Genomic DNA, 23,933 nt, shown 5'->3' with positions numbered 1-23,933 from the left:
ATTTTTATTATTATTATTTACATATTTCAGAAAAATAGCATAAAAAAGAAAACAGATTATTTCCCTGCCATTCAACAACTACATTTCCCATAAGTCCTGTAAAGCGCTTCTTTGGTTAAGACTCATGGGACTTGTTGTTATTAACTTGGTGACGCTACAGCTTTGACATTTTACAAACCTAGAAACTAACAAAAAAAACACTCTCTGTTTCTGCTCTCCGGGTGAATCCTCTTCTTCAATATACGATCTTTTCTAACCGTGGTCACATGACGCCTGCTTGCCGCCACATTAGGGCATCAGCGTGGCTCCTGTTTATCTCCTGGCTGTGGGTTCAGTCGTTCACCTTGTTCTCCACCCATCATCCGTCCACTGAGGCTGAGGACACCCACGATGCTCCAGCTGAGGTCGTTTATCCAGCAGCGTCTGAGCGCAGCGGCGGAGGAGATCCTCGGGGAGGTGGAGAGGACCATAACGTTAGCTTTGTCCGAAGCCCAGCTTCACCCACCGAAAGAAGAGCTCCACAATGAGAAGCTCGACTCTCTGCAGCAGACACCAGGTATCCTCATGTCCAGGGGTGCACACACCTTCCCTTTGCGGGGGCCATACGTGAAAATGAATGGTGGTCTATGGGCTAAAAGCAAACACTTAGAGTATTGTATTGTTAGGATGCTAACTGGTTTGAGTATACAGCACCATCCCTTTAGTTGACTGACTTCCTGTGCAATGTGTCATTCTGCCATGCTCAGATTATTAAAAATAAAAGTGATAGGGGTCCCATATATTAATATTTATGTTTATTTGTACTTCAGATTTACATGATCTAAAGTAAAGCTTCAACAAAAGATTGTGTTTATTATCGATTCATCTGACAACTATTTTGATTCGTGGTGTGGTCTCAGGGCTCCAGACTACATTTTCACATTTCATTTATGTAAATGGAGGGTTATGAGTCAAAACAAAGCCTTTAATTTAAATCGGCACAACAGCAAAAACACACCGATGACATCATTTTCTTCATTTGAATTACATGCAACAGGATAAAACAATAACCCCCAGATATAAAAATGAATTCAATGAATTGCCGCATTTCAGGCTTGCCGATGGGTTCAAAGTCTTTATTGTAACGAAATTGTCAGTACACTGTCTCTGTACCTCGTGCCGTAACTATCCCTTTAACAAATATTTACTAAGAACAGAGGAATATAAACTCATGGCCACTCATAGGTACTGATGTGGACAGTAGCACACAGTGTAAAAACATGCAAAAACACAACAGATGTGCATATGCAGTAGGGCTGTCACTTTTTATTCGAAATTCGAATATTCGTTCGAAAGTGGGGGGAAAAGTTCTTATTCGAATGTAATGACCTATTCGAATTCAAAATGTACGCAACAAATAAGAGCAACAGACCGTTTGAAGTAGTTCGTCTTGTGATCCAACAGAGGGCGCGCTAAAACTTCACTATCAGCTTGACCTATTGCACGCCCTATTGACCCTTGACCCATCAATTCAGCCAGTAATGTTATGTTGTTTGCTACGAAAATGGAGGACACTAGCGAGCAAAGCCGTCCCGAGCGGACAATCACGACACCAAAACATCTGAGAAGTAGTGTATGGAAGTATTTTGTCCAAAGCAGCTGTCTTGCTCTACAACGACAACAAATCTGCGGACTCACCTAGCTTACAACCTCGTAAGTTAGCAGGTGAGTGTACAACCTCGTCTGACTGCCTGCTACTCCGCACATTCCGCTTCAGCAGGCCCTTTGCCAACAGCTCGTAAAAATGCCATCACCGACAAGATAGCACGATTTATATGCAATCATATGCGGCCCAGTGGTATCGTTTTGGGATCTCATGATTGAACTGGAGCTTAATGTCGTGGGGGGTATAATTCAAATTCGTTCGAACTTGATTTTTTAAAAAAGTAACAGCCCTGATATGCAGTCTCGTGCAAAAGGTTGTTGCGTCAATGCTGTGACCAAAATGGCCATCCCCTTTCGTTAACCTGCCAACGCCGGGAGCCAGGACAGAGGGTTTGTTTAGGTTAACGTTAGTAAGTTAGTCCAGTCTTTCTGACTCATTGATCTTTCATGTGACTCAGGATTGTTCAAGTTATAATCATCTATAGACCCGACCATGGCTCTGAAACAAAAAGAACCAAACACTTGTCACGTGAATGAATTCAGCCGTGTTAGAAATGAACAAATCACCCACTGCTTATCAGTGTCATACAACAATTAAGCAACCAGCATATGTGAGAAGTTGTAAACAGTGATTTTTTGGCATGACATGACTTGAACTGTACACACAAAGCTACGTATCACCAGTGGTTTGACCTCAAACCTCAAAGTGGAGAACTGAGTAACTTTTGCTTCCTCCTCCTTTCCAGCTACACAAACTCTACTGACCGACAGCAGGGTGACCGTAGAGGAAGCGCTGCAGGAGACCGCGACACAGGAGGGGTCAAACCTGAGCACGGTCGCAGCCCTGAGGTCCTCTGACACAGCCGCAGACGCTCAGAGCAACGATGGGAGCTGCCGATTCGTGCTGCTCGACGTGAAGATAAAAGGGGAGCAGGAGGAAAAGGAGGTCGTTATTTCTTCTACTGAAGTCGTGAAAAATGAGCGAGATCAAGCGGAAACGCAGGCGCCTGGCGAAGTGCAGACAGTTTATTCAGACGGCTCCGAAGTGCAGATTGAGAGCGGCAGCAGCAGCGGTGAGGAGTGGGGGCGGAGCAAAGGAGCGAAGACGAAGAGACGGAGGCTTCTGAAAAGCATCAAGCAGAAGGATGAGGAGGTTTTGCCTGATGGAGACGCTTCTGACAAAATTCAAACGGACCGCCGGGTTTGTCCCGTTTGTGGCAAGAGTTTCCGGTACACCCACGCCTTCATGAAGCACATAAAAACACACAAGCAGGCGAGTGAGTCCACGATGGAGCTCCTGAGTCGCTTGCAGACGGCCCACAGCAGACCCCCCGTGTGCGATATTTGCGGCAAGGAGTTTACCAACCTGAACTCGCTGCAGATCCATTCAAAGACGCACACGGGGAGCAAAGACTTCAGATGCCAAGACTGTGGGAAGTCCTTCATCCAAAAGGAGCACCTGATTGTGCACAGGAGGACCCACTCAGGTGAGAGGCCGTACAGCTGCGGGAAGTGTGGGCAGCTGTTTTACACCCGAGGCCATCTCAAAGCACACATGGAGCGTTTCTCCGGACTGAAACCCCACGGCTGTGACATTTGTGGCAAAGTCTTTTGCCAGAGGCGACGGTTTGTTCAACACAGGGAAGAGCACAGGGCAGGGAGCAGTGAGTGACGGCTACACCTACGGACACACCTATGTAGATACTTTTTCTTTTTCATATGTAAAAATGCATCAATGAACACTCAATTTGCTCGTTTAATTTTCCACAGACTAGCTAATTCAGACATTACGGTTGTGTAACATCCTCTGTGACTCTGCAAGAAGTGACCTTGTTGATGCCATCATGTTGCATTATGGGAATTGTAGGATCTGATGTTTTTGCAGCACTAACTATCAACTAAAAGCCAGTGTGTGTCAGCCACTGCTGCTTCAGTCTCTTTTTAGCCGCCCCAAACTTGATGAAGGTATAATGAATAACTGTTGGATTACCCCTTTAATCTCGCAAAAGTGACTTTTCAATGAGTTTTTTTCTCTGTTGCTCCAACTGGGGTTAATCACATGGCTAACTGCTTTATCGTTCATTTTGTTGCTTCACACCCTTTATGGCAATATTTTCCTCATTTTGGACAACGCATTTCTTTCCATTACTGCGGGAAATGTACATAAAGGCAGCGCAAACCAACATGGAGATGAGTGAATGTGACACAGAACAGGAGCATATCAACCCGAACATCAGTACCTTCGCTTTTGTTACATGCTTGATTGAAATTTTGCACAAAGCTTCTAAATAAAAGCAGAAAACAAATCAAATATGAGCAATCACCTTTGTCGTGTATACAGTCTAATTGAAAATGTAAAAGACTTTTGATATTCATTGAATTTGACAGGAAGTGTGCTTTATTTTGATAGGCATCATTATCTGTCTGTGAAATCGCCTTAATCGGGATGTGGGGTTTATTTTCGTCATGTTGCACAGCTCTACTTCCAAACGTACTAGAGTTTGCACAGATTGTTAGATAAAAAGTCTGGTTTCTACAGTGATGTGACAGAAATGGTGCCTGAGGGAAATGAGTCATAATCTGGTGAAATATATCAGAATAGAATTATTTTGCTTTTCATGATTACTGTTTATGTCTGCGTTTGCAGCATTTGCAACGTTGTTCACCATTATTTATGAATTCATCCTCTCAGCGAAGCATTTAAGGATTTCCAGTACAACTGCGCAGTTTATCGAAACTCAGTCAGAATTGCAATATGGCCGAGTTCAATTACCAAAACGCAGGAGCTGCAGTCTTTTTGGTAAATGTAAAATGTGTCATGACATACCATTTATAAATGATGCATTGTGGTGCCTCAGAGATGTTCCGGCAAAAAATGTAATGCAAAAAATGACCATTCCTTCTGTCTGTTTGTGTGTTTTGCATATTGTTTACAACCAACTCACAGACAGAAAAGCCGACCAAGGTTTAACTAACCACCAGTCATTAAAAGTCATTACATATATTTTGACATTGACATGTATAAGCAGTAATAATGGGACAGTAAGACGTTAGGATTTAGGTCCTGCCCCTCCAGGCGAAGTTTCCCCCAAAAGAAAACATTTCTTCTTCCACAGTTTGGCCTACAGGTGGCAGCAGACACAGCAAAGTTATTTTTAATGCGTGGGGTTGAGGGCCACATGGTGCTCACAGCTGTCAGTAACTGATACTGAGAAGTCATCATATATGTGCCACCACTGTCACACACCTTCACACCAGCGATGTGACGTTTGAGGAGTCACGACAAATACATAAAAATATAAAGTGAATCATCTGCCTGGAACTGGACTGAACTTGCATCAACCCAAGAATTTGGATATTATCTTAAAACATGATATATGTTTCTATTATGTCCTCTACAGAACAAATAGCACAGTGCGCCAGCTTTTAAACTGAATATGGAAGCATATCACAAAATATCAGCACCTTTGCCCAACTGCAGCTCTCTTTTAGAAGCAACTCGTGCTTGAAGAACATTTTTTTTTATGTTACCGGAACTCCAAGTGTATAAACCTGTCTAATAAATGCGGTGCAGACAGCAGTTTAATGTCAGGTCACACAAGGTGACGTTGTTACCTCGTCGACAGTGTTCGGGAAAGAAACAATAATCCAAACTTAAAGTCAGAAGCAGGCCGCTGTCCGTCCTTTCCTTATATATACAAATTTAAAGGCCAAATATATATTTCCCATAATTAAAGTTGCACTGTATAGTTTTGAGAAGAAATCCAAACTCGGAATTGTATTTGAGGTATTAAAACAGAATCGGAAATGATGTTTTTACCTAAAAACTTGAAGCTGTTCTCAGAGGAGAAGGTGGCAGGGTCCGCCACATATAAGCAAAGCAGACAGGGCGTCTGTTTATTCAGTCATGACAAGAAGAGAGTTTCATTATTTGGTTTGTTTAGTCATGAGGATCTTTCTCTCAAATCTTTCTCAAAACCACATAGTGCACCTTTAAATCTCGAAATTGCCTCCCAATAACGAGATAAAATGATGAGTAGGGGGGGACTTATGAATAAGCGTGCAGTTTAAAAGCAGAAGTGAGAGTGTCCTTTATAATCAATGAATTAAAAGGAATTTAGTCTCGTTAAAGAAGACTGTGTTGAGCAGGAACTCCGGCGTGAATTTTTCCAGGTCGCGCAATTACATAAGTCTGCGTACTGAACGACTGCGGTGTCAGAGGGGGGAGAGAGTTGAGCCCAGTGTGTGTTTGGAGCAGAGAGGAGGAGTCGCTTCAGTCAACTGTTGGCCTCTCCGGGTCTAATCTGGATTAGACCTCCCAGTCCGGTACGCAGTCGGGACTCCAATAATCACATTATTGTGTGTTGGGCCGGCTGACGCGTCCTGGAGCGGAAAAAAAAGAGAAGAAGAAGACCGGAGTGAGCGATCGTGCCGGCGGGGAACGCTTCTGACGCGCTCGCCTCAAAAATATATATATTCTCTTTCTGTTTTTTTTAAATAAGATCTTTTGAAGGAGTTTGGGTGATTTCGCGACGAGGATTCGCGACAATCTGAGGAAAGTTGAATGGATATATGCCGGCTGCGGTCGGCGGATGGTGCGCATCCCTCCCCGTGTGCAGCGCTCTGCAGCATCCACAGCGATCACTGCAGCCCGCAGACTGAAAACCTCTGACTCTCACATCACAAGAGCAGAACCCGGTACGTGCTCTGGTTCTTTTTGTTTTCAACTCTATTTATGTTCAGATGATGAAACACTTCTCCACAAGTGAGGACGGGCAGGTGCATCTTTGCATCTCTTCCAAACGGATCTACTTCTTCCTGGTGGTGGTGGTGGTTGGGGGGGTGTAAAAGTTTAAAGGCGCTCATATGAACGCCTGAGTGATGTCTGTGATCGGTGAATTAACCTTCACTTAATGAGATGAAGTGCAGCTACAGTCTCACTGACCAGGTGATACCCATCCAGACACACACACAGCCCTGAGCCAACTGTGTCAGACAACCAGGGTCAAATGGTAGTTGGTCGACAGGATTAAAACATAGGGATGCCATTGAAGAAAAACGTGTGTGTGATATGTCTCCTTGCTCATGATCTAGGTTTTCATGAAGTCCTGTGCCATTTTTCTTTTATTCCACTGTCCTTTTCCGAGCAGGATATAAAGGCCACAAGGAGGACAGGGATTAAGAGACATGATTTTTTTTCATTTATTTCTTGGCAGGATTTTAATTCCACATCCAGGACAGGGCCGGGGATAAAATTGGGATTTTCTGCAGGTCACAGCATTTCTTCCTCTCCCTTTTAATCCATTTGTGGTGCCCTGCTCCAGACACCACAATCTCTCCCCCCCTACGTCGTATCAATGCATAGATTACTTCGTCATGCAATAGTCAAAGTCTTCTACTTGCACAAATTAAAGTGACCTACTGCAGCTGCACCAAAGAAGATGTGACCTAGACAGGACACACTTTTTAAGCAAATTATGCAAAATATAATTTGATTCCTACTTTTCAAATGTGAGAATTTGGCTTCTTTTTTGTTTTTACATGACTGAACATCTTTGGATTTTTTGCCCATGAGAAGTTGTGATGGGTATTCTCTTACCGTTGCCTCTTTTTGTGGACAAATAGAGAGTATAATCGTTAGTCGCAGCCCGAGTGTGACATTTCACGTCTTGGATAAGGCAATTTCAGTTGTGGAGTCAATATTAAGATAGATAGATAGATAGATAGATAGATAGATAGATAGATAGATAGATAGATAGATAGATAGATAGATTGAAATGCAAAATCTGCTCCACTTTCTTCTCTCAGGGGACAAATCTAAAAACCTGTATTTTTTCCTCTGGTGGTTTTACCTCTTTCATGCTCCAGCAGAACTTCATCCTCAGTCCCGACTGGAAAGCTGCCAAATCCCCGCTGACTCCATATTCCACGAAGCAGCGAAGGTTTTCCTCTCCCTGTCAGCATGAACTGTTCCAAATTGACTCTAAAGTAGAAATTGATTAGGGTAAATGCGGCGCTGTCCGGGGCAGCTTAAGCACTGGAGGAGCAGCACTTTTGATTGATTAGATTTGACAAACAGCCCAGCAGGTTGGTGCTAAAATTAATATCTCTCCTCGTGTGCAACAGTGTGCAGAGAAGTGAGGAGATAAGTCCGGAGCCAATGGGAGCCTTAAATGATGTGAGCAGCATGGTAACAAACGATCTGTGGCCTTCTAAACCAGCATCATCCAGGCAAGGATTTTATTTTATATAAGGGACAATGACCAAATCTTGCTGCTGCTCCATTTTATGTTGCTGATTTTTTGGGGGGAAATGTGGCCCTTTCAACAGCTGGAATAATCCAGTGTGTGAAGAATGTGTGGCTGCACCTGCATTTGCAACAAGAAAATTAAGAGACACAAACATGAGCCAACTCACTAAAACAGGGACACCCTAGAAGATGACAAAATGATTTTATCTGAGTCCACTTATTAGCTACTTTTTCACTGATGAGCACCTGAAATAACTTCCACTCCCATCTTGAGATGTGCATGCCTTTTTCTTATTGTGTTCCTATCATATCGTATTGTATGGCACGGTATGGTATTGTGACGCATTGTGTTGTGTCATGTTGTGTCGTATCGTATCGTATCAAGTCATATCGCATTGTATCGTATCATGGCACATTGTGTCATATTGTATTATGTTGTATCGTATAATTTCGTATCATATCGTATTGTATGATGTTGTATTGTATCGTAACATAGCATTTTGTGTCGTATCATGTCGTATTGTATCGTATTGTATTGTATGGCATGGCATGGTATCATGTCACATTGTACCGTGTTGTGTCGTATCGTATCATATCATTTTGTATCGTATCGTATTGCATTATGTTGTATCGTATTGTATTGTGTCGTATCATATTGCATGGTATAGCATGGTATTGTGTTATATCACGTTGTATCATATTGTGTCGTAGGTCTGTCTAATATTTGTCTTTTCTTTCATGCACTTCTTTATAATTACAAACTTTCTCATAAAGCCGACTCGTGATTGACTGCAAGTCACACTGCATAATGTTTGCGTGGCTGACAGCTAGATGACAGCGTATTCGCAAATGTATCTGTGACTGAAACAGACACTGATTGCCGAGTCATCAGATTTAACTCATGTCCAAAGTGTCTGCATATCCTGTCAAAAAAGGCCTCTTTAATTTTTAGGATTACAGCTAATCCTGTCTGGATCGTACTGTAGCTGTTGACTCTCAGTGCAGCCTGCCAGCCATGATTCATGCCAGTGACTGTCGCATGTAAACAAGCTGTGAAGGGCTTGTGGCTTGTTACAGATCCATACGCTCTTTCCCCAGAGGGAGTGTCTAATTGTTGTGCTTTTCGAAGGCATAATGGACAGCGCTTAGGGTGTGGTTGGAAGAAAGCAGCTTGTTTTCCCAGTTGTATGCTTGTCAAGGAGAAGCTTAGGTCTTACTCATGAGTTATAATGGGTATTTCATCATTTGATGATGGTATCTTTAATTAAACTCTTAATGAAAAAGGATATTTAAAAGGTGTTTAATATGATGGATGGACCTGCTGGGTCTTCTTCTAATGGTAATAATCAGAGGAACTAAATGAGTCACCTGTCTATCTCTCAACCCCCTCGGTCTCTCTCACTTGTTAAGTCATTCAAATATATTAGTGGCATTAATGTTTAGTCAGATTACAAAGTTAAAGCAACATTATGCAAGAATTCTTTTTTTTTTTATTCAGTTTTTTAATGAAACTGACTCGTCAATGACAAAACCCTTGTCCAGCCACTCTTTCTTTCTGTCTTTTGAGATTTCTCTTCGGTCTGCCATGACGTCAATACTAAGAATACGGAGCTTGCTTCTTCTAACAAGTTGAAGACGCAGTGCTGTAAAGCATAGCTGCTTAAGTTGTAAAGTGTAAGAACAGGCATTCAGGGTACAGAATAAGAATGAAAGAGGCACCAATGTTCACACCCAGAGAAAAAAAGTTTACTCAACGTAACATTATATTTCATGAGATCACCGTTACAGGAAAGTCAGCAAACATGACTAAATTCAAGGTGGATCAAACTTTAAAACATTACTTAATCTATGAACATTTGTGCCTGAGTCACATCACATGGTGGTAATTCAGTGGTGTGTACATCAACGGTGAAGCCAGTTTGATGGCAGGAACATTTGTGTCTATTCACGTTACTCATGCGATGTTCATCTGCCCCAAACAGTCTGATCACTTTACTGTGCTCGAGTTCGAGGCTAACGGTAACCTTCCCGCTCCAGTCGGCACTCAGTAGTACAGTACATAAGCACCTGAAAACAGAGGTCAGCTCCTCGGATCACTGCTGCAGTCAGGTTGATAAACAGGAGTGAAGATAAATCCGCTTTTCTAGTTTAATAGTGGTCTCCTGTAGGTAAATGGTTCTGGATCGAAGCAGAATCCAAATGCTCACTGACGTTTCTCCTCACACAGATAAGGCTGTTTGAGATTAATAAACCCAGGATATTATTGATTACCTCTGGTTGTTTGAAAGAGTGCAGTAGGAAGGGACAAAGTAATGATGAAAAGACAGGGTGTAAATCTTGGTTTCGTAAAGTAATTGTGTGGATGATCATTTGTTTCTGCATTAGGCGTTCTCTCTCATCATCCACCAAAGCAGATGCTATCCCAGATGAAGTTGTTTCCCCCTGGGTTTAACTCAAATCATACCTCAGTTAGCTGTGAGCTGAGTTTCGGTTCGAGGAGCTGTTTTGCAACCCTGAACTATCTGTGAGAATCTGCTCAAGGAATGTAAACAACTAACAGTCTCAACGTCTGCAGGCAAGAAAAAACAAGACAAGAAAGCTGCACCAGTATTTAAAACGAGACAAGAAGAAGACCAGTCAGAAGACTAATGTGCCAATTAGACACAAACAAGGCTAATGATTTGGATCACTGCGTCTAATTTGGGATTAGCTGTGACTGTGGGATTAAAGTCTCTGTGCTAACGACTCCTCACGGTGATTCCAGAAACAAAGCGCTCATCCGCCCGCACCTTATCTCAGACTTTATGTGAACTGACACCACACACACAGAGTGAGACACACAAAGTTTCCTGTATCCCTGCTGTGGAAGAGTAAAACGGACAAAAGAGAGAAAACAGAGGAGATTAGAGAGAAAGGTTGAGAGGTGAAAGGGGAGAGCAAATTAGAAAAGCGGGCAAGACAGAAATAGGAAGAAGGTCAGAGAAGAAGTAGAGTGGCTTAATGTTGAATCTAAAAACGTTGCAAAGATGTTAAAAATGACCACATTTCAATATATTTTTCTTGTTTCTCAACACGTTTACAGAATGAAATTTCAACATGAAGCAACCCAAGGTGGATGTTACTAGCACCATGCTCCATCTCTTCAGGACCTGCCGCTCCAATTGTTTGACCACACGCTCAAAGTAGCTCCTGGTTGACGGCCAGAATGGAGGAGAGCAAGCTCATCTTCAGCCTGGACCGCCACGATGAAGGCCCCATTGTGGCCTTTTCTAAAGACAAACCACCTGGCAGGGAGAGCCAGCCTGACCTCACCCTTGGGATAGATTTGGACCTGAGCCACCGCTCCCAGCCCCCCTTCCTGCCTCACTCCCCCTCATCCCCTGGCTCTTTAGCTGATCTGTCAGCATCATCAGCAGGCCTGCTCGTCACCACCAACCTGGTCAAATCCTCCTCTACAGACCTGGAGCCGAGAGAGAGCGGCTCTCTACGGAGCAAACCACTGCTCAGCCTGGTCAAGTCCCTGAGCACCGAGATTTCCCGCCGGGTTGAGCCAGAGGTTAACCTCTCTAAGTCAGACTCCAAGCTGCATTTGCATCCCTGGAAGCAGCTTACGCATCCGAGGATCCCAGAGGCCAGGCCTGAGGCACTGGAACTGAGTGAGAAAGAAGACTGGGAGTCATCTCTCTCTGCGCCTCCTGTTGAACCCAGGGGAAGCTCGCTGATCGCCGAGCTGGAGGACACACGGAGGAAGTTCTCAGAGGCTATGCAGGATCCGCTGAGCATGCTGAGTAAGATCATGGGGGACGAAAGCTCCGGCAGTCCCAAGCAGGGCAGGGCCTCCAGTGCTGGAGACTCACCGGTGAGTGGTGAAGATATTGAACTGAGGTGCCGGAGGAGGACTGACGGTGAGCACAGAGGTGTGTGTGACAGTCCTCTGAGAAGACTCCAACAGAACTCCTTAATAAAGTCCTCTGTGTCCCCAGAACACCACAGCAGAGACAGCCAGTTGGAAATCCGCACTTATGGGGATGTGATCCAGGTGGTGGAGCTCCAGAACGGATCCGGAGGGACTCACCATAGAACTTACACCCGGTCACGAGTCACAGTGCCTGGCTCATCGCTGCCTCTTCACTGGCTCTTCCCTGTGGGTCTTCTAGCTTATGGTTTCTTCGTGTTGCCGCTGCCCTCCTATGTGGCAGGTCTGTCTGTGGGGGTGGCGTGTGGCTTCATGTTGGGCCTGGTGGTGGTGTTCATGTTCGCCCCCCGACGCTCATCTCCAAGACGCAACAGGGGCTCACGTTGGAGCAAATACAGCCCTCTGAACATGGATCCACTTGATGGGGAGCTCGCGGATCCAGAAATCCTTGAGGTACCCTGTCTGCATGTTCCTGCTTGCCCCATAGAGGTTGCCTCAAAGTTGTTCATTTAAAAAATTTAAAATGAACAGTAACCAACACGCAGCTACACTCGACTATGTTGCCTCTCACTCTGAGACCACCACTGTTGTGTTGTTATTGAGCAAATTACCAACTCAACAAGCCTCAGCTGTGTGCTAATTAGAAAATGTCAGCACGTTAACACACTAAAGTGAAACGGGTGACGATGCTAAGTCTTTTGCCTGCTAAACATCAGCATCTTAGCATGCTGATGTTAGCATTTAGCTCAAAGCACAGCTCTGCTAAATAAAGCGTGACAGAGCCATCAGCATGGCTGCAGACTTGCTCTGCATACAGAGAAACGTTTGCACCTGCTCCTGAGTACTTCTTGTTTTCCTGTTTGGCTGAATGGTTGTGAGGCTCAAGCTCTAATGTTTGTTCAGGGTGAGAGCTCAAACCAACAAACAACAGCAGCAAACCGGATGCTACCAAAGATAGTGCTATCAGTGGTGATGAATGGATTCGTTTTTAAGTAATTGCTGTATAAAAAATACTGCCCTCGAGAGCAGCAGTTTCAGTGTTTTAAGAGCAGGTTATTTTGATAATGGCTTTCTCAGAGCACTTCTTGACAGCTCCGCTGAGAGGGCGAAGCTGACTGCCTCTAGAAATGCGGAGTTAGCAGTTCAAATAAGGTAAAGTTCATGAGGACAGAGTTATTACAGTAACAGCAGGCCGTACAGCAGTGCAGTTTCATAGACTCGACCACGGTGTTAAATGAGACAGATGCATCGTGCCATGTCTCGTGTTTCCCCTCCTGCTGAGCTGTATTGTCACAGCTTGCAACACTGAATTTAATTCGCCTGAGCAGAGTCCTTGCCAGGTTTGCATATTTTCTGATGTATATCTTCACACTTAGTCAGTTAAATGCACCTGAATCTAACCTCGACACAGCTGTTTCAGTGTAAAAGGACAAGAAAATGTGAAGTGACTTGTGACTGACTAAACACCCTTCTAATTTTCTCCAGGGGTGGATGAATGAGACACACAGCTACGACCCTGAGACTTTCCACCCCTCCATCACTCACTCTGTATACGTCACCCTGGAGGGCAGCGGGTTGCGCCTGGCATACCCACGTGCCAACATCCCCCGGTGGGCAAGGTTCGAGGAGACGCCCCACGAGGCCTTGTTTTTGCGTTCATGCACATACCAGCTGGCAAACTGTAAGGTCAGTACTTTCGTGAAATATTGTCATTTCTGGGTAGCAGGCATATCCCTCAGAGAGAGGCAAGGTGACCTCTCGCCTGAACTCTCATCTCTCTGCACCCGGATTGTCATCCAACACGGAGGTGAAAGACCAGAGGGATTACGGCTGAAGCGATGATGCTCTGAATAAACTCGACCCGGCTACTGTCCCACTGACATACTGAGGCAGTAGCTTCCAGTAGAGTAACAGAATAATGCTAACAGTCTAATCAATGTCGCAATGGCACAATTTCTGCCTGCCAGCGTCTCTCGTAGACAGAAAATATAGATTAAAAGACAATGACACTTTTCCTTTATATCCTCTACGTTCATTTTTATCCCAGGTGTCTCTGTTGCCGCCTGCTTTGGCTCGCAAGAGGGTCTGGAACAAGAAATACCCCATCTGCCTGACTCTGGCCGAGGGGGAGGCTGTGGAGGAGAGTGTGGTCGAAGAGCAGGAGGAGGAAGAAAAGGCAGAGAGACACGTCATGGTTGCGGACCACCAGCTGCCTGTCACCCTTTACCTGTTTGGCCGCACAGGAAGAGAGAAGGAGGAGTGGTTCCAGCACTTCCTGTCCGCCTCGCAGGCTGGAGCCAAGAGCAGCGCGAGCGGGGAGGAGAGCACAGGTGAGAAGATGTTTTGGTTCATTGTGATGAGGAGCAATGCAGCACGACAAAATCCTTGTTTTAAAGGGGCAATAAAGATTTGGCCAGAATTTCAGCAAAGGAACCAAAATTATCGACAGGATTTAAAGACACTACAGTCTCATAAGTCAACAAAATAAACCCCCCAAATGTTAAGAAAGGAGACATTTTACACCTATTTTCCTCTTAGTTTACCAAACTGAGACAACCCTTATTGCCTTTTTAAACACCTCATTCAGACTTGACACTAACTAAATAAAACTCACCAACACAGTATTGGTTTGTCATTCCACAATCACCTCTGGTTTGGTCGATTTAAATTAGAGATGGGATTTATGGCTCTTTGAGGGGAGCCGGATCTTGGTGAGCCGTTCCTTTCAAAGAGCCATTCAAAAAACTGGCTCATTTGACTGATTTTTAAATGTATTAAGTTTTAAGAAGCCAGCCTGGTGGTAACTCATTTTATCTTGGAAATAATCACTGGGAGGTATGATAGGGTGAGATTTGGAACAAAACTGTCCTCCTCCTAATTAAGACCGCTGCAGCTGCTCTGCTCTCCGAGGCAGGGGCAGTCACGTGTTTGTTTGTTTTTTTGTTTTTTTACGCAAAGGCAGCGTGCACAACTCAGGTGGCGTCATGCTACATTTGCATGTCTAATAAGCACCGTGCAGCTGGGCTGCACTCCTCCATGTAACTTCTCTGTCGCACTCAGGGGAGGAGCAAAGGAGGAGCACACAGTGATATAAAAAAATAAAAATGAACGGTTCCCAGCTGCGACTCGGATCCCATCGTTCATGTTAACGAGCCGTTCAATAGAATTGGTTCGTTCGTGAACGTCCCAACACTAAATTAAATCCTCCTTTCACAGAGTAAGATGTAAACATTGTAGTCATAGTCCTGATTGGAGATGCTGTAAATCACCTCCTTACTGTCAGTTCAGTTTAGTCTCAGACGGCTGAACCCCGTCGAGCTTGCCACTTGCCGCTTATTAGCTAATGGAGACTAATTACTACAGCCAACAACTGCTACAACAAAGAGTGTAATGAGCGTAGCAGTTAGTGGTTATGCTGCCCCCAGTCGTTGTGGAGCTTCAAATTCTGGCCATTTCCTGTCAAGTACACCTTGAAAGATGCATTTACTTGTTGTCGAATGCAGAATAGAATCATGCAGAATTTGACTCTTTCTTATCTGACTTTTCTCTGACACTCAGAAACATTGTGTGCTGGAGAGGCTATAAAAGAAAACACAGAGGGATTGCCTGACTTGCCCGGAGCTATGAAAACAAGGACGCTTTTGGACTACAGCACCTACATGACTCAACTGCTTGTCTCCGAAAGTTGCAATCCCGCACCCAGCCCCTGCCAAAGTGACAAGGGAAGCCCTACAACCAACAAGAAGGTCAATAAAAACTTTAATTTTGCTTTCTAGGTTTAGTATCACAGCAGTTATCAGAACTCCGCTCTGCTTATTCTCTGCATGTCGTGCTAATACTTTACATAACTCCTATTGATCAGCACAAGTCAATATAAGCTACTGTTTCATTGTTCTGCCACTGAGGTCAGACCAGCACTTGGATTGCTGGCTCAGCCAAACACATCCTCGCTGACTAGACCAAAAGTCAACGTGAAGAACTATCAGGTGTCGCCTAGCTGGAAGGATATTAATAGGAACCGACTGTGGTGCATCTGCAGTGGGCCTGATGGTTTTGCATTGGCAGAATTTGTATCTCGCATCCCGGTTCAATCAGGTCATACAGCCATCTGTTATTCCCTGCAGATTCACACTGAAGAGCATGGATCTGGAGGTCAAGCTGGAGCTGAGCCCAGCGCAAGTCCAGAATCAGGTGGATGCTCCGCAGAGGGCCAGCCCACGTGGGTGAACTCCCTGGTGGGAAGGATCTTCTGGGATTTTCTCCGAGAGAAGTACTGGACCGATCAGGTGGCACACAAGATCCAGAAGAAACTGAGCAAGATCAAGGTGAGGCTGAATGAGGAAACTAGACTGTGTGTTTTCACATTAACCTTCACATTCATGCCATCATTAACAGCATCATAAGTGTCATTTTGACGAATTACACAAGTAGGTGACAGTGTAGGTCAGAGCTCTCTCTACATTTTGTCACATCAGTGCTGGTTTGTCCACAAGGTCAAAAGATGTCACATTAAGGCTCGTCAGTGCTGCAGCTCTCTTTCCTGCGAGAGTGTGTTTTGTGAGTCTGCTGATAATGCACACCCTCTGCTTCCAGAGGCAGGAGGTGGGGAGTGGGGAAGCACTGATGACGTCTCATTACTCATTTCCGACTCTCCTCCCTGACACACACCATCCTTTAAACTCCACTACCTTACTCCTGTGTCCTTCACACTTACACACATTGCAGGTTTCCCCTACTTGCTCATTTGTTTGAAGTAATTAGCTTCTTCTGTGGAGCCTGGAGTAATTGTTTTACACAGATTTATTTTGGAAGTTTTTACGTCAGACATGAACGCAGCTCGTTGACTAATTAAAGGTGTTGTTGTTTGTGTCATTATAGTTGCCGTACTTCATGAACGAGCTGACTCTGGCTGATCTGGACATGGGCACGTGTCTGCCTCAAGTCCTCAGCACCTCCAAACCTACACTGGACCGCAGAGGTATGATGCACCGAACAAGTTTATAACACTTATCATGGCTGCATTCCATTTAGGTGAGCCAGTTCCAGAGCTCTGGTATGTGCAAGCTCACTTACTTGGACACTTGATACAGGTGTAATATGTCAGAAAATGTATTAAAATTATTTCAACAGAATGTAATGAAATAACCATTTTGACATGATGACATCTGTGTGTTGTGTTGCAGAGATATTTACTGAAGCTAGCATGCTAACCAGTTAGCCCAGGCCCGTCTTGGTCCAAAGCTCCCTTGCTAGTGGTGCACCTTTAACGTTGTTGGTCGCACATGTACTTTTCCTGCTTTGACAAATCAAACTGTCCACCACTTTGGTTTAAACTGAAATATCTCAGCAATTATCGATGGATTGCGATAAAATGTTGTTTCCGTAAGACACTGGGGATCCTCTGACTTTTTCTCGAGGTTCCCATTTGTGTTTTTCAGTTGAATATCTAACTACTTGAACGATTGCCGTGCAATCTATGCAGACATTTATGTGCCTGCTCAGAAAAATTTTAATAACTTTATATAGCGGCTACATTTTTTCATCCTGATGATAGAATTTATATCAAAGCATTGTTGTGCCTAATAACTAAAGCCCCAGTGAGCTGTTAGCTTGACTGTAGACTCACCAGTTTTTTTTTTATTTTCACAAAGGAAGGAGTCACAAAGGTTTTGCCAACAGATTTCTTCTTGCAGACACAGGCTCAGGCCGTAATCTCATTTATTTCCGTACAGAGTTTGTTGTGCCTGCCCTTAAAACGTACCATTGTCTCCTGCCTTAAGCGTAAGCGAACAGGATTATCAGTCCTCTTTGCCTCGACTAAGCTCACCTGACAATAACAGGTCTGAGCTACCTGCAGCAAGGCTGTGCTGGGCCGGATCCAAACCAAACTGTCAATCAACTGTGAGCTGTTTTCTCTCCTTCCTCCCTATATCACCAAGGCTTGTGGTTGGAGCTGGAGGTGGTGTACACAGGCTGCCTTCAGATGACCCTGGAGACTAAGATGAACCTGTGCAAGCTGGGCAAAGACGTAGAGGACGAGGCTCACAGCGTTCCAGAGACACAGCAAGTTGGGTGAGTGCATAAATGGATGAGAACATGCTTGAGGAGAAATTAGTCATCTAAGCTCAGTAGTTTGCATTAAAAAGCCACCATGGGTGTGTTTCACAGCTCCAAGCCCAGGCTGTGCATCCTGGCCGATAGTGATGAAGAGTCGTCCAGCGCAGGCTCGTCCGACGAAGAGGAAGCCCCCCCGTCTGAGCCACAGGGATCTCCTGGAGACAAGAGCACAGCAGGAGCAGCTGAAGGGTGAATTAGCAACTTCAGCTAGTCAAATACAACATGGATCATGAATAATGACTTTGCAACAACATCTAAATGTATAATCTTTGTAGAAACAGTAACATTCACAGCCTTGAGTTTTGGACAAACTTGATTTTAAAGATACTCTTCAGTCATTTAACTTCGGATTTAGACACTCAACTGTCTGCTGTTGAGTTAGTTCAGTATGTCCCAATCCAAGTCGTTTTTGGATTAATAGTTCTCTACTACGTGTCACCTTTGTCGCTCTTCTCCCTCAGGCACACCGGTGGCAGCACAGGCAGGAAGATCTTGAGGTTCGTGGACAAGATAGCAAAGTCCAAGTATTTCCAGAAAGCCACAGAGAACGAGTACATCAGGAAGAAAATTGCCGAGGTGTCCAACATGCCTCTGATGCTCAGCGTCGAGGTCCTGGAGCTCTCTGGCACTCTGGCCATCAACATCCCGCCTCCCCCGACTGACAGGATATGGTACTGAGCGTCTCTCTTTTTCCCTCCTTCCTTCCTTCCTTCCTTGTTTCATTCTTACCCAGTCTTTTCTCTCTCTCTTTTCTTTCAGGTACAGTTTCCGGGTGCCGCCCAGATTAGACCTTCATGTGCGTCCCACTCTTGGGGAGAGGGAGGTCACCTTCACTCATGTCACCGAGTGGATCGAAAAGAAACTGCAGTGCGAGTTCCAGGTGAAACCTCTTCTGTATCGTTGAAACAATAACATCTAACTTTATTCTGCGCTAAATATTCATTTGTTGTCCTTCGCCCCCCTAACAGAAAGTGTTTGTCATGCCCAATATGGACGATCTGTATCTGCCCCTGATGACGTCTGGCCTGGATAACCCACCCACATCCCACCAATCCTCAATCCACTCATCCCATCAGTCCTCTATGGAGTCCCAGGATTACCTGTCAGAGTAGCGCCCCTCTGAGGCCGCAGATGGGATCACGTCGATGCAGAATAAGCATTGCGCTGCTATTGCTGTGAATCTCGAACAGATTCAGGGGCTGTCACTGCTGGGAGCCAGGTTCGGCCTCCTCCTGCATCCTGACCAGTGCAGGAGAGATGCCTACTGAAGGGACGCTGAGCACTGCAGCGACCTCAGGACCTAAGGGTGGCACTACAGCGCCCCTCACTGTGAAGATAAACTAACACCCTGACACCAGTGAGAGAACGTGAAACACGGGTTTTGCAAAAGGGACGTTTCTTTTTTTATTTAATGCTCACACTGATAAGAGTTGCAAGACGGAAAAAACTGGATTTCTTTACTGCACGTCAAAACAAGCTGCTGACTGAACAGACCATTCCTCCATCTTCTAATCCGCTGATCCTTTTGTTGACTGCAAGTTTGAACAAACTGGAAACTAAAAAAACACAGAGATGATAATCTGACTTGAATACGTTGGAGCGATGGTGCATGTGTTGATCTGATCATCAATTTATCAGTGAATAAAAACCTGCTTGAAGCTTAAAATCTATGTTAATTCTTTATTACTGTTTGAATATTGACACGTGAGAATCTTCTTCAGGCCTCTTCAGTCTGAGGCTCCGGCAGCGTTTTCAGGGCATCCTTCTTCAGCGGCCCCTGCGGGTAAACCAGAGGTCGGTGTTAAAAACAGTGAAGAAGGTTTCTGGAATGACTTTTTATGAAATGCTGCTAATCTTATCTGTGTGCACATCAAATTTTTCTCACCATAAACGCCCTCTTCTCCTGAGCAGTCTGGAAGCGGCCGTGGCCGAATTTGGAGGTGGTGTCGATGAATTTGAGCTCGATGGCCTCGTTGGACTTGCGAGATGTGTGCACGAGCAAAGACTGTGTGGAGGAATACACAAAGATGTACACACATCTCATGAATTAGAAGCTTTATTTTCTGCTTTGACAGTAAATTAGATGATTTATCCGGTCTACGTGAAGTCAGCTAACGCAAGCTTCCTGCAAGATGTAAAATTAGACTTTCAAAATCACTCTACCTTTCTGAGGGTGAGGATGCGTTTCTTCGCCCCGATCACGCAGCCCTTCACCATGACAAAGTCGTTGGTCACTTCGCCATAGTGTGGGAAGCCTCCCTAAGGGGATGGGACAACAGGGAACAGGAATACAAAAAAGTGAAAGGAGAAAATATCGACTTTCACTCTCTATGAAGCCTTTAATAATACGATATGTTCTCCAGAACTCTAACCCTAACTCTGAGACCGGCCCTCCCCTCAGACAAAGCTTGGAAGAAGGCAATCCCCCACCTTCCTTCGTTTACTTGCTTATTTTTGCGCAATCCCTGGATAACCATTGGATCATGATTATGGTATTTGTTCTCATAGAAACTCAACATTTGAGCCAAGATGGGATGATATTGCTGTTTGACATAACTCCAGACGACACCGAACACATAAACGAGGTCTGTCCCAGTGTCTGACTCTGGGAAAGTGGGAAAAACAATCAAAATGTTGGTGTGTTCTGCAGGTGTGGTCATTGCATTAAAGATATCGGCTTCATAGAAAGTGCTACCAGTATTTACATGAGCTGATCATTTCTTTAAGTGCATGTTAAAATCTTGTGTACCATGGGCGTGATGGTCTTCTGGCTGGTGTCGTAGTTAGTGGAGGCGTTGTTCCGGATCACCTTTCCGTCCTGGATGTGCACACCCTTACCGATACGGTAGATCTGAGGACACATGGAGGACACATCAAAGTATACTTTCCCCTCAGAACAGTGGACGATGAAGTTCTGGTGATGAAACTGGACTTATTTTTTACTCTCCACTAACCTTCTTGTTGAGCTCAGTGCGGTGGTGATAGCCCTTCTGACCAGCACGGGCTATGGTGTACCCAACACGGGCCGGATGCCAGGCTCCAATACATGCCACCTTCCTCAAACCCTTGTGAGTCTTCCTGGGAAGCTTCTTCGTGTGCCAACGGCTTGTCACACCTATCAGCACAAAGAGCCAGCACTTAGTATTTATATACGAGTACATTCATTCTACAACTAGTCAGAGCGTGTTTCCAACCTTTAAAGCCACGACCCCTGGTGACTCCAATGATGTCAATCATCTCATCCTGGTAGAAGACGGCAGAGATAGGCACGGCCTGCTCCAGGTGCTCCTTTGCCCAGTCCACCTTGTCAGAGATGCTTCCTCCGTTTAGCTGCACCTCCATGATGTGAGCCTTTTTCTGAATTAAGGGCAGCAGTCGTATCTGGAGATGGAGAAGCTCGTAAACAAGTGGAAGGAGTCCGGAAATCTAGGAAGGCTTTTCAGGATTACTAAAAGGCTAGAAAGCATCTTGCTTTCCGACTATTTACTTTAAAAGATCCCCAACTAGGGCTGACACTATCTTTATTGATTATTCTGCCAATTATTTTCATGACTGATTTTTGTCTGACCCACAATCCACAACCCAAAGACTCTTTATTTACTATCATAAATGAAAAAGAAAATTTAAGAAACTAGACAAAATGACACATTTTTTCTCTAAAGAAAATGACTGAAATGATGAATCGATTGTCAAAATAGCTGCCGATTAATAACCAATCATTCTCTTTCCCCGACCCTGTCTTTTAATAATTAGTTTATGAGCACAGGCTCATGTTTGAACTCAGTAATAACAGCAGGAAATGACCACAGGCCTGATATTCAAAAGCACATTTTGATCCTGAAAAAAAAAAGATCCCTGCTATACTGTGTCAAGAGTTAAGATCTTGGTTGACTTTCATATTGTTCACTGCCAGCATAAAGGTTTCCCCTCGGCAAATCCTGGGTGAGCAGCCAGGCCCTGCCCAGAAAAACTATTTTTAAGTTGCCATTTGACACGGCGACAACCTGCAGTGCATGCAACAGGATAGAGTGTCGTCGCCAGAGTTGTTTAGATCTTGACAGCAGTGATTTGGGGTGCGGCGGCTTTTCTTTCCACTGCATGTGACGAGCTGGACTCGAGAGATTGGTTGTGAGCAGCTGCCAATCGTTAGATGTGAGACAGCGATTTTTGATGTTTTTAAACCTGGATCAAAACGTGGCCTACCTGAGAGTGGACGATAACCCTGACGGCTGAACAGTATTTCTTTATCCTTTCAAAATCCTTGTCCAGCTGTTTCTTCCCCGTCTCATCCTGCCACTTCTTGCTGTACTTGGTGAAGGCCTTCTTCTTGCTCTTGTACCTGAAAAACAGAAAAGCTCCATTTAGAAAAACAGAGAGGACGGTGTCTGTAAAGCAGGGGAACCATGTGAAATCACACACCAGTTTTTATAAAATCTGCGCTTGCACTCGTCACTGAGATGCTCTGCGAAGACGGTTTTGAGGGGACGCAAGCCACGGACGGTCTTAATGTATCCCACGACACCCACCACAATGACCGGAGGAGTCTCAATGATGGTGACCGCCTCTACTTCCTCTCGTTTTGCTTGCTCTGTGGGAGAAACATGGAAGACATTTATGCGCCGAGATGTTTTTTACCTGCCAGTATGCAGCGAAGCTCAATCAAACATTTGATTTTAGCGGTAGATATGCGAGGCATTTAAGGGGTTATTATCAGACAATAAACAGCAGAGAGGGGTAAAAAAAAAACTGAAGAATATATTTTGGTCTCTGTTTGAAATGATTCATATGTGTCAAACTGCACTAAATCTGCCCATAATCCTGTCAAACAAACATCCCATGCATCCACATTGCAGTAAGTTCAGTCGCGCATACTGAGGCCAGTGCGGTGCACCTCCCTCAGGGTGTGGGTCATGCCGGCCTTGTATCCCAGAAAGGCGGTGAGGTGGACGGGTTGGCTCGGGTTGTCTTTGGGCCATGTGCGCACCCTGCCCCTGTGCTTCTTGCTACGCTTGTGGGGCAGGAACCCCATGTGGCCATGGCGGGGTGCATGGAACTTGCGGTGAGACTGTAGGAGGACAGAAGCCACACAGAGACGCTACTTATTGACATGTATCTCACTGAAATGTAACCCACAAGGAGAACAAAGATTTTTTACAATAATGCCAAAAGAGACACATGAATCCTTTCATGTATTCACAACGATAAAATGTAGTCCTTTGTCCGTTTGTTTCTTCAGATTATAAAATCCTGTGAAAATCCTTAGACAATAAAAAATAAAATGACACAGGACATTAACAGAATATCGACTCATAGAGTGAAGTCCCTCAATCTTCAAGTGTGCTGCCTTTCTGTCCAGGACGTGTGTTTGCGCTAATAAACAGAACTCAGACGAGGGGACACTGCATGTAAAGAAGTCATCTCGGTCCTCCACGTGGTCTCCTCAAAGGTTGCCATTACAATATAACTTTCAATACGATCCATCTTCTCTTACGACAGCCGAACAAAGTGACACACGTACGTTCACATGTAGAAGTCAAAAGACAGACAACAATCCAAATGAAGGTATCCTTTATGGTAGAAAAGAACTAAAAAAAAACAGGAGGAGCACTGACCATGTCTGCACACTTTCCAGTCGAGGAATAGAAAGGGAGAGGGGCCAGTGCTCATGTAAGGGTCATACATAAGATGAGACACAGTGTAAGGGCTCTAATTTGGTGGTTGGCCCAGCTGAGGAGCCGTATTCGCTTTCAAACAAGGCAATCTCTGCCAAGGTTTGACGAGTGAAGATAGAGAGGAGGAGGGAAGAGGGTAAAGTCAGAGGTCTGGTGAGGCGAGGAGGCCCAGCGGACGGGAACCACAGGACCAACAAAGGAGAGAGAAAGGAGGAAGAAAAGTTTTAATTGTCGTGAGGCCGACATCCACCGGTTGTGGGACTGATACAGTCTTTTCTTTTTCTTTGTGGAATTATTTTCTAAGATAACCAATCACACATCATTGCAATCTAAA

At 44.7% G+C, this 23,933-nt stretch overlaps 3 protein-coding genes across 4 annotated transcripts; 2 read left to right on the top strand and 1 right to left on the bottom strand.

Moving 5' to 3' along the window:
• The first annotated feature begins 171 nt into the window (after positions 1-171).
• Positions 172-3,960, top strand: LOC115575368 (zinc finger protein 774-like). The gene is made up of 2 exons (XM_030407392.1): positions 172-556; positions 2,391-3,960. The coding sequence occupies exons 1-2, from the start codon at positions 391-393 to the stop codon at positions 3,314-3,316; spliced, it is 1,092 nt and encodes a 363-aa protein (XP_030263252.1). The 5' UTR covers positions 172-390; the 3' UTR covers positions 3,317-3,960.
• Positions 3,961-5,739: 1,779 nt separating this feature from the next.
• Positions 5,740-19,593, top strand: LOC115575347 (testis-expressed protein 2-like). Its single transcript, XM_030407358.1, has 12 exons — positions 5,740-6,342; positions 10,977-12,263; positions 13,296-13,496; positions 13,858-14,140; positions 15,369-15,556; positions 15,935-16,135; positions 16,689-16,788; positions 17,750-17,882; positions 17,979-18,116; positions 18,389-18,598; positions 18,687-18,807; positions 18,896-19,593. Exons 2-12 carry the CDS (start codon positions 11,100-11,102, stop codon positions 19,037-19,039), a joined length of 2,883 nt encoding a protein of 960 aa, XP_030263218.1. The 5' UTR covers positions 5,740-6,342; positions 10,977-11,099; the 3' UTR covers positions 19,040-19,593.
• On the bottom strand, positions 19,307-23,674 carry LOC115575365 (60S ribosomal protein L3-like). Of its 2 annotated transcripts, XM_030407387.1 has the most exons (11): positions 23,540-23,674; positions 22,800-22,992; positions 22,347-22,515; positions 22,131-22,266; positions 21,122-21,308; positions 20,882-21,042; positions 20,677-20,778; positions 20,091-20,186; positions 19,813-19,932; positions 19,615-19,704; positions 19,307-19,483 (listed from the first exon to the last, which is right to left on the bottom strand). In XM_030407387.1, the coding sequence occupies exons 1-10, from the start codon at positions 23,540-23,542 to the stop codon at positions 19,645-19,647; spliced, it is 1,227 nt and encodes a 408-aa protein (XP_030263247.1). In that variant the 5' UTR covers positions 23,543-23,674; the 3' UTR covers positions 19,307-19,483; positions 19,615-19,644. The 2 variants fall into 2 exon arrangements, with proteins under 2 accessions (XP_030263247.1, XP_030263246.1); XM_030407386.1 differs by lacking the exon at positions 19,307-19,483 and having other exon boundaries at positions 19,594-19,704; positions 23,540-23,673.
• Between the last annotated feature and the right edge of the window lie 259 nt (positions 23,675-23,933).

The sequence above is a fragment of the Sparus aurata genome, chromosome 23, assembly GCF_900880675.1.
Source record: "Sparus aurata chromosome 23, fSpaAur1.1, whole genome shotgun sequence".
Lineage (NCBI taxonomy): Eukaryota > Metazoa > Chordata > Actinopteri > Spariformes > Sparidae > Sparus > Sparus aurata.
Note: the sequence above shows the minus strand (reverse complement) of the source record. Positions and strands in the feature narration are given on the sequence as shown.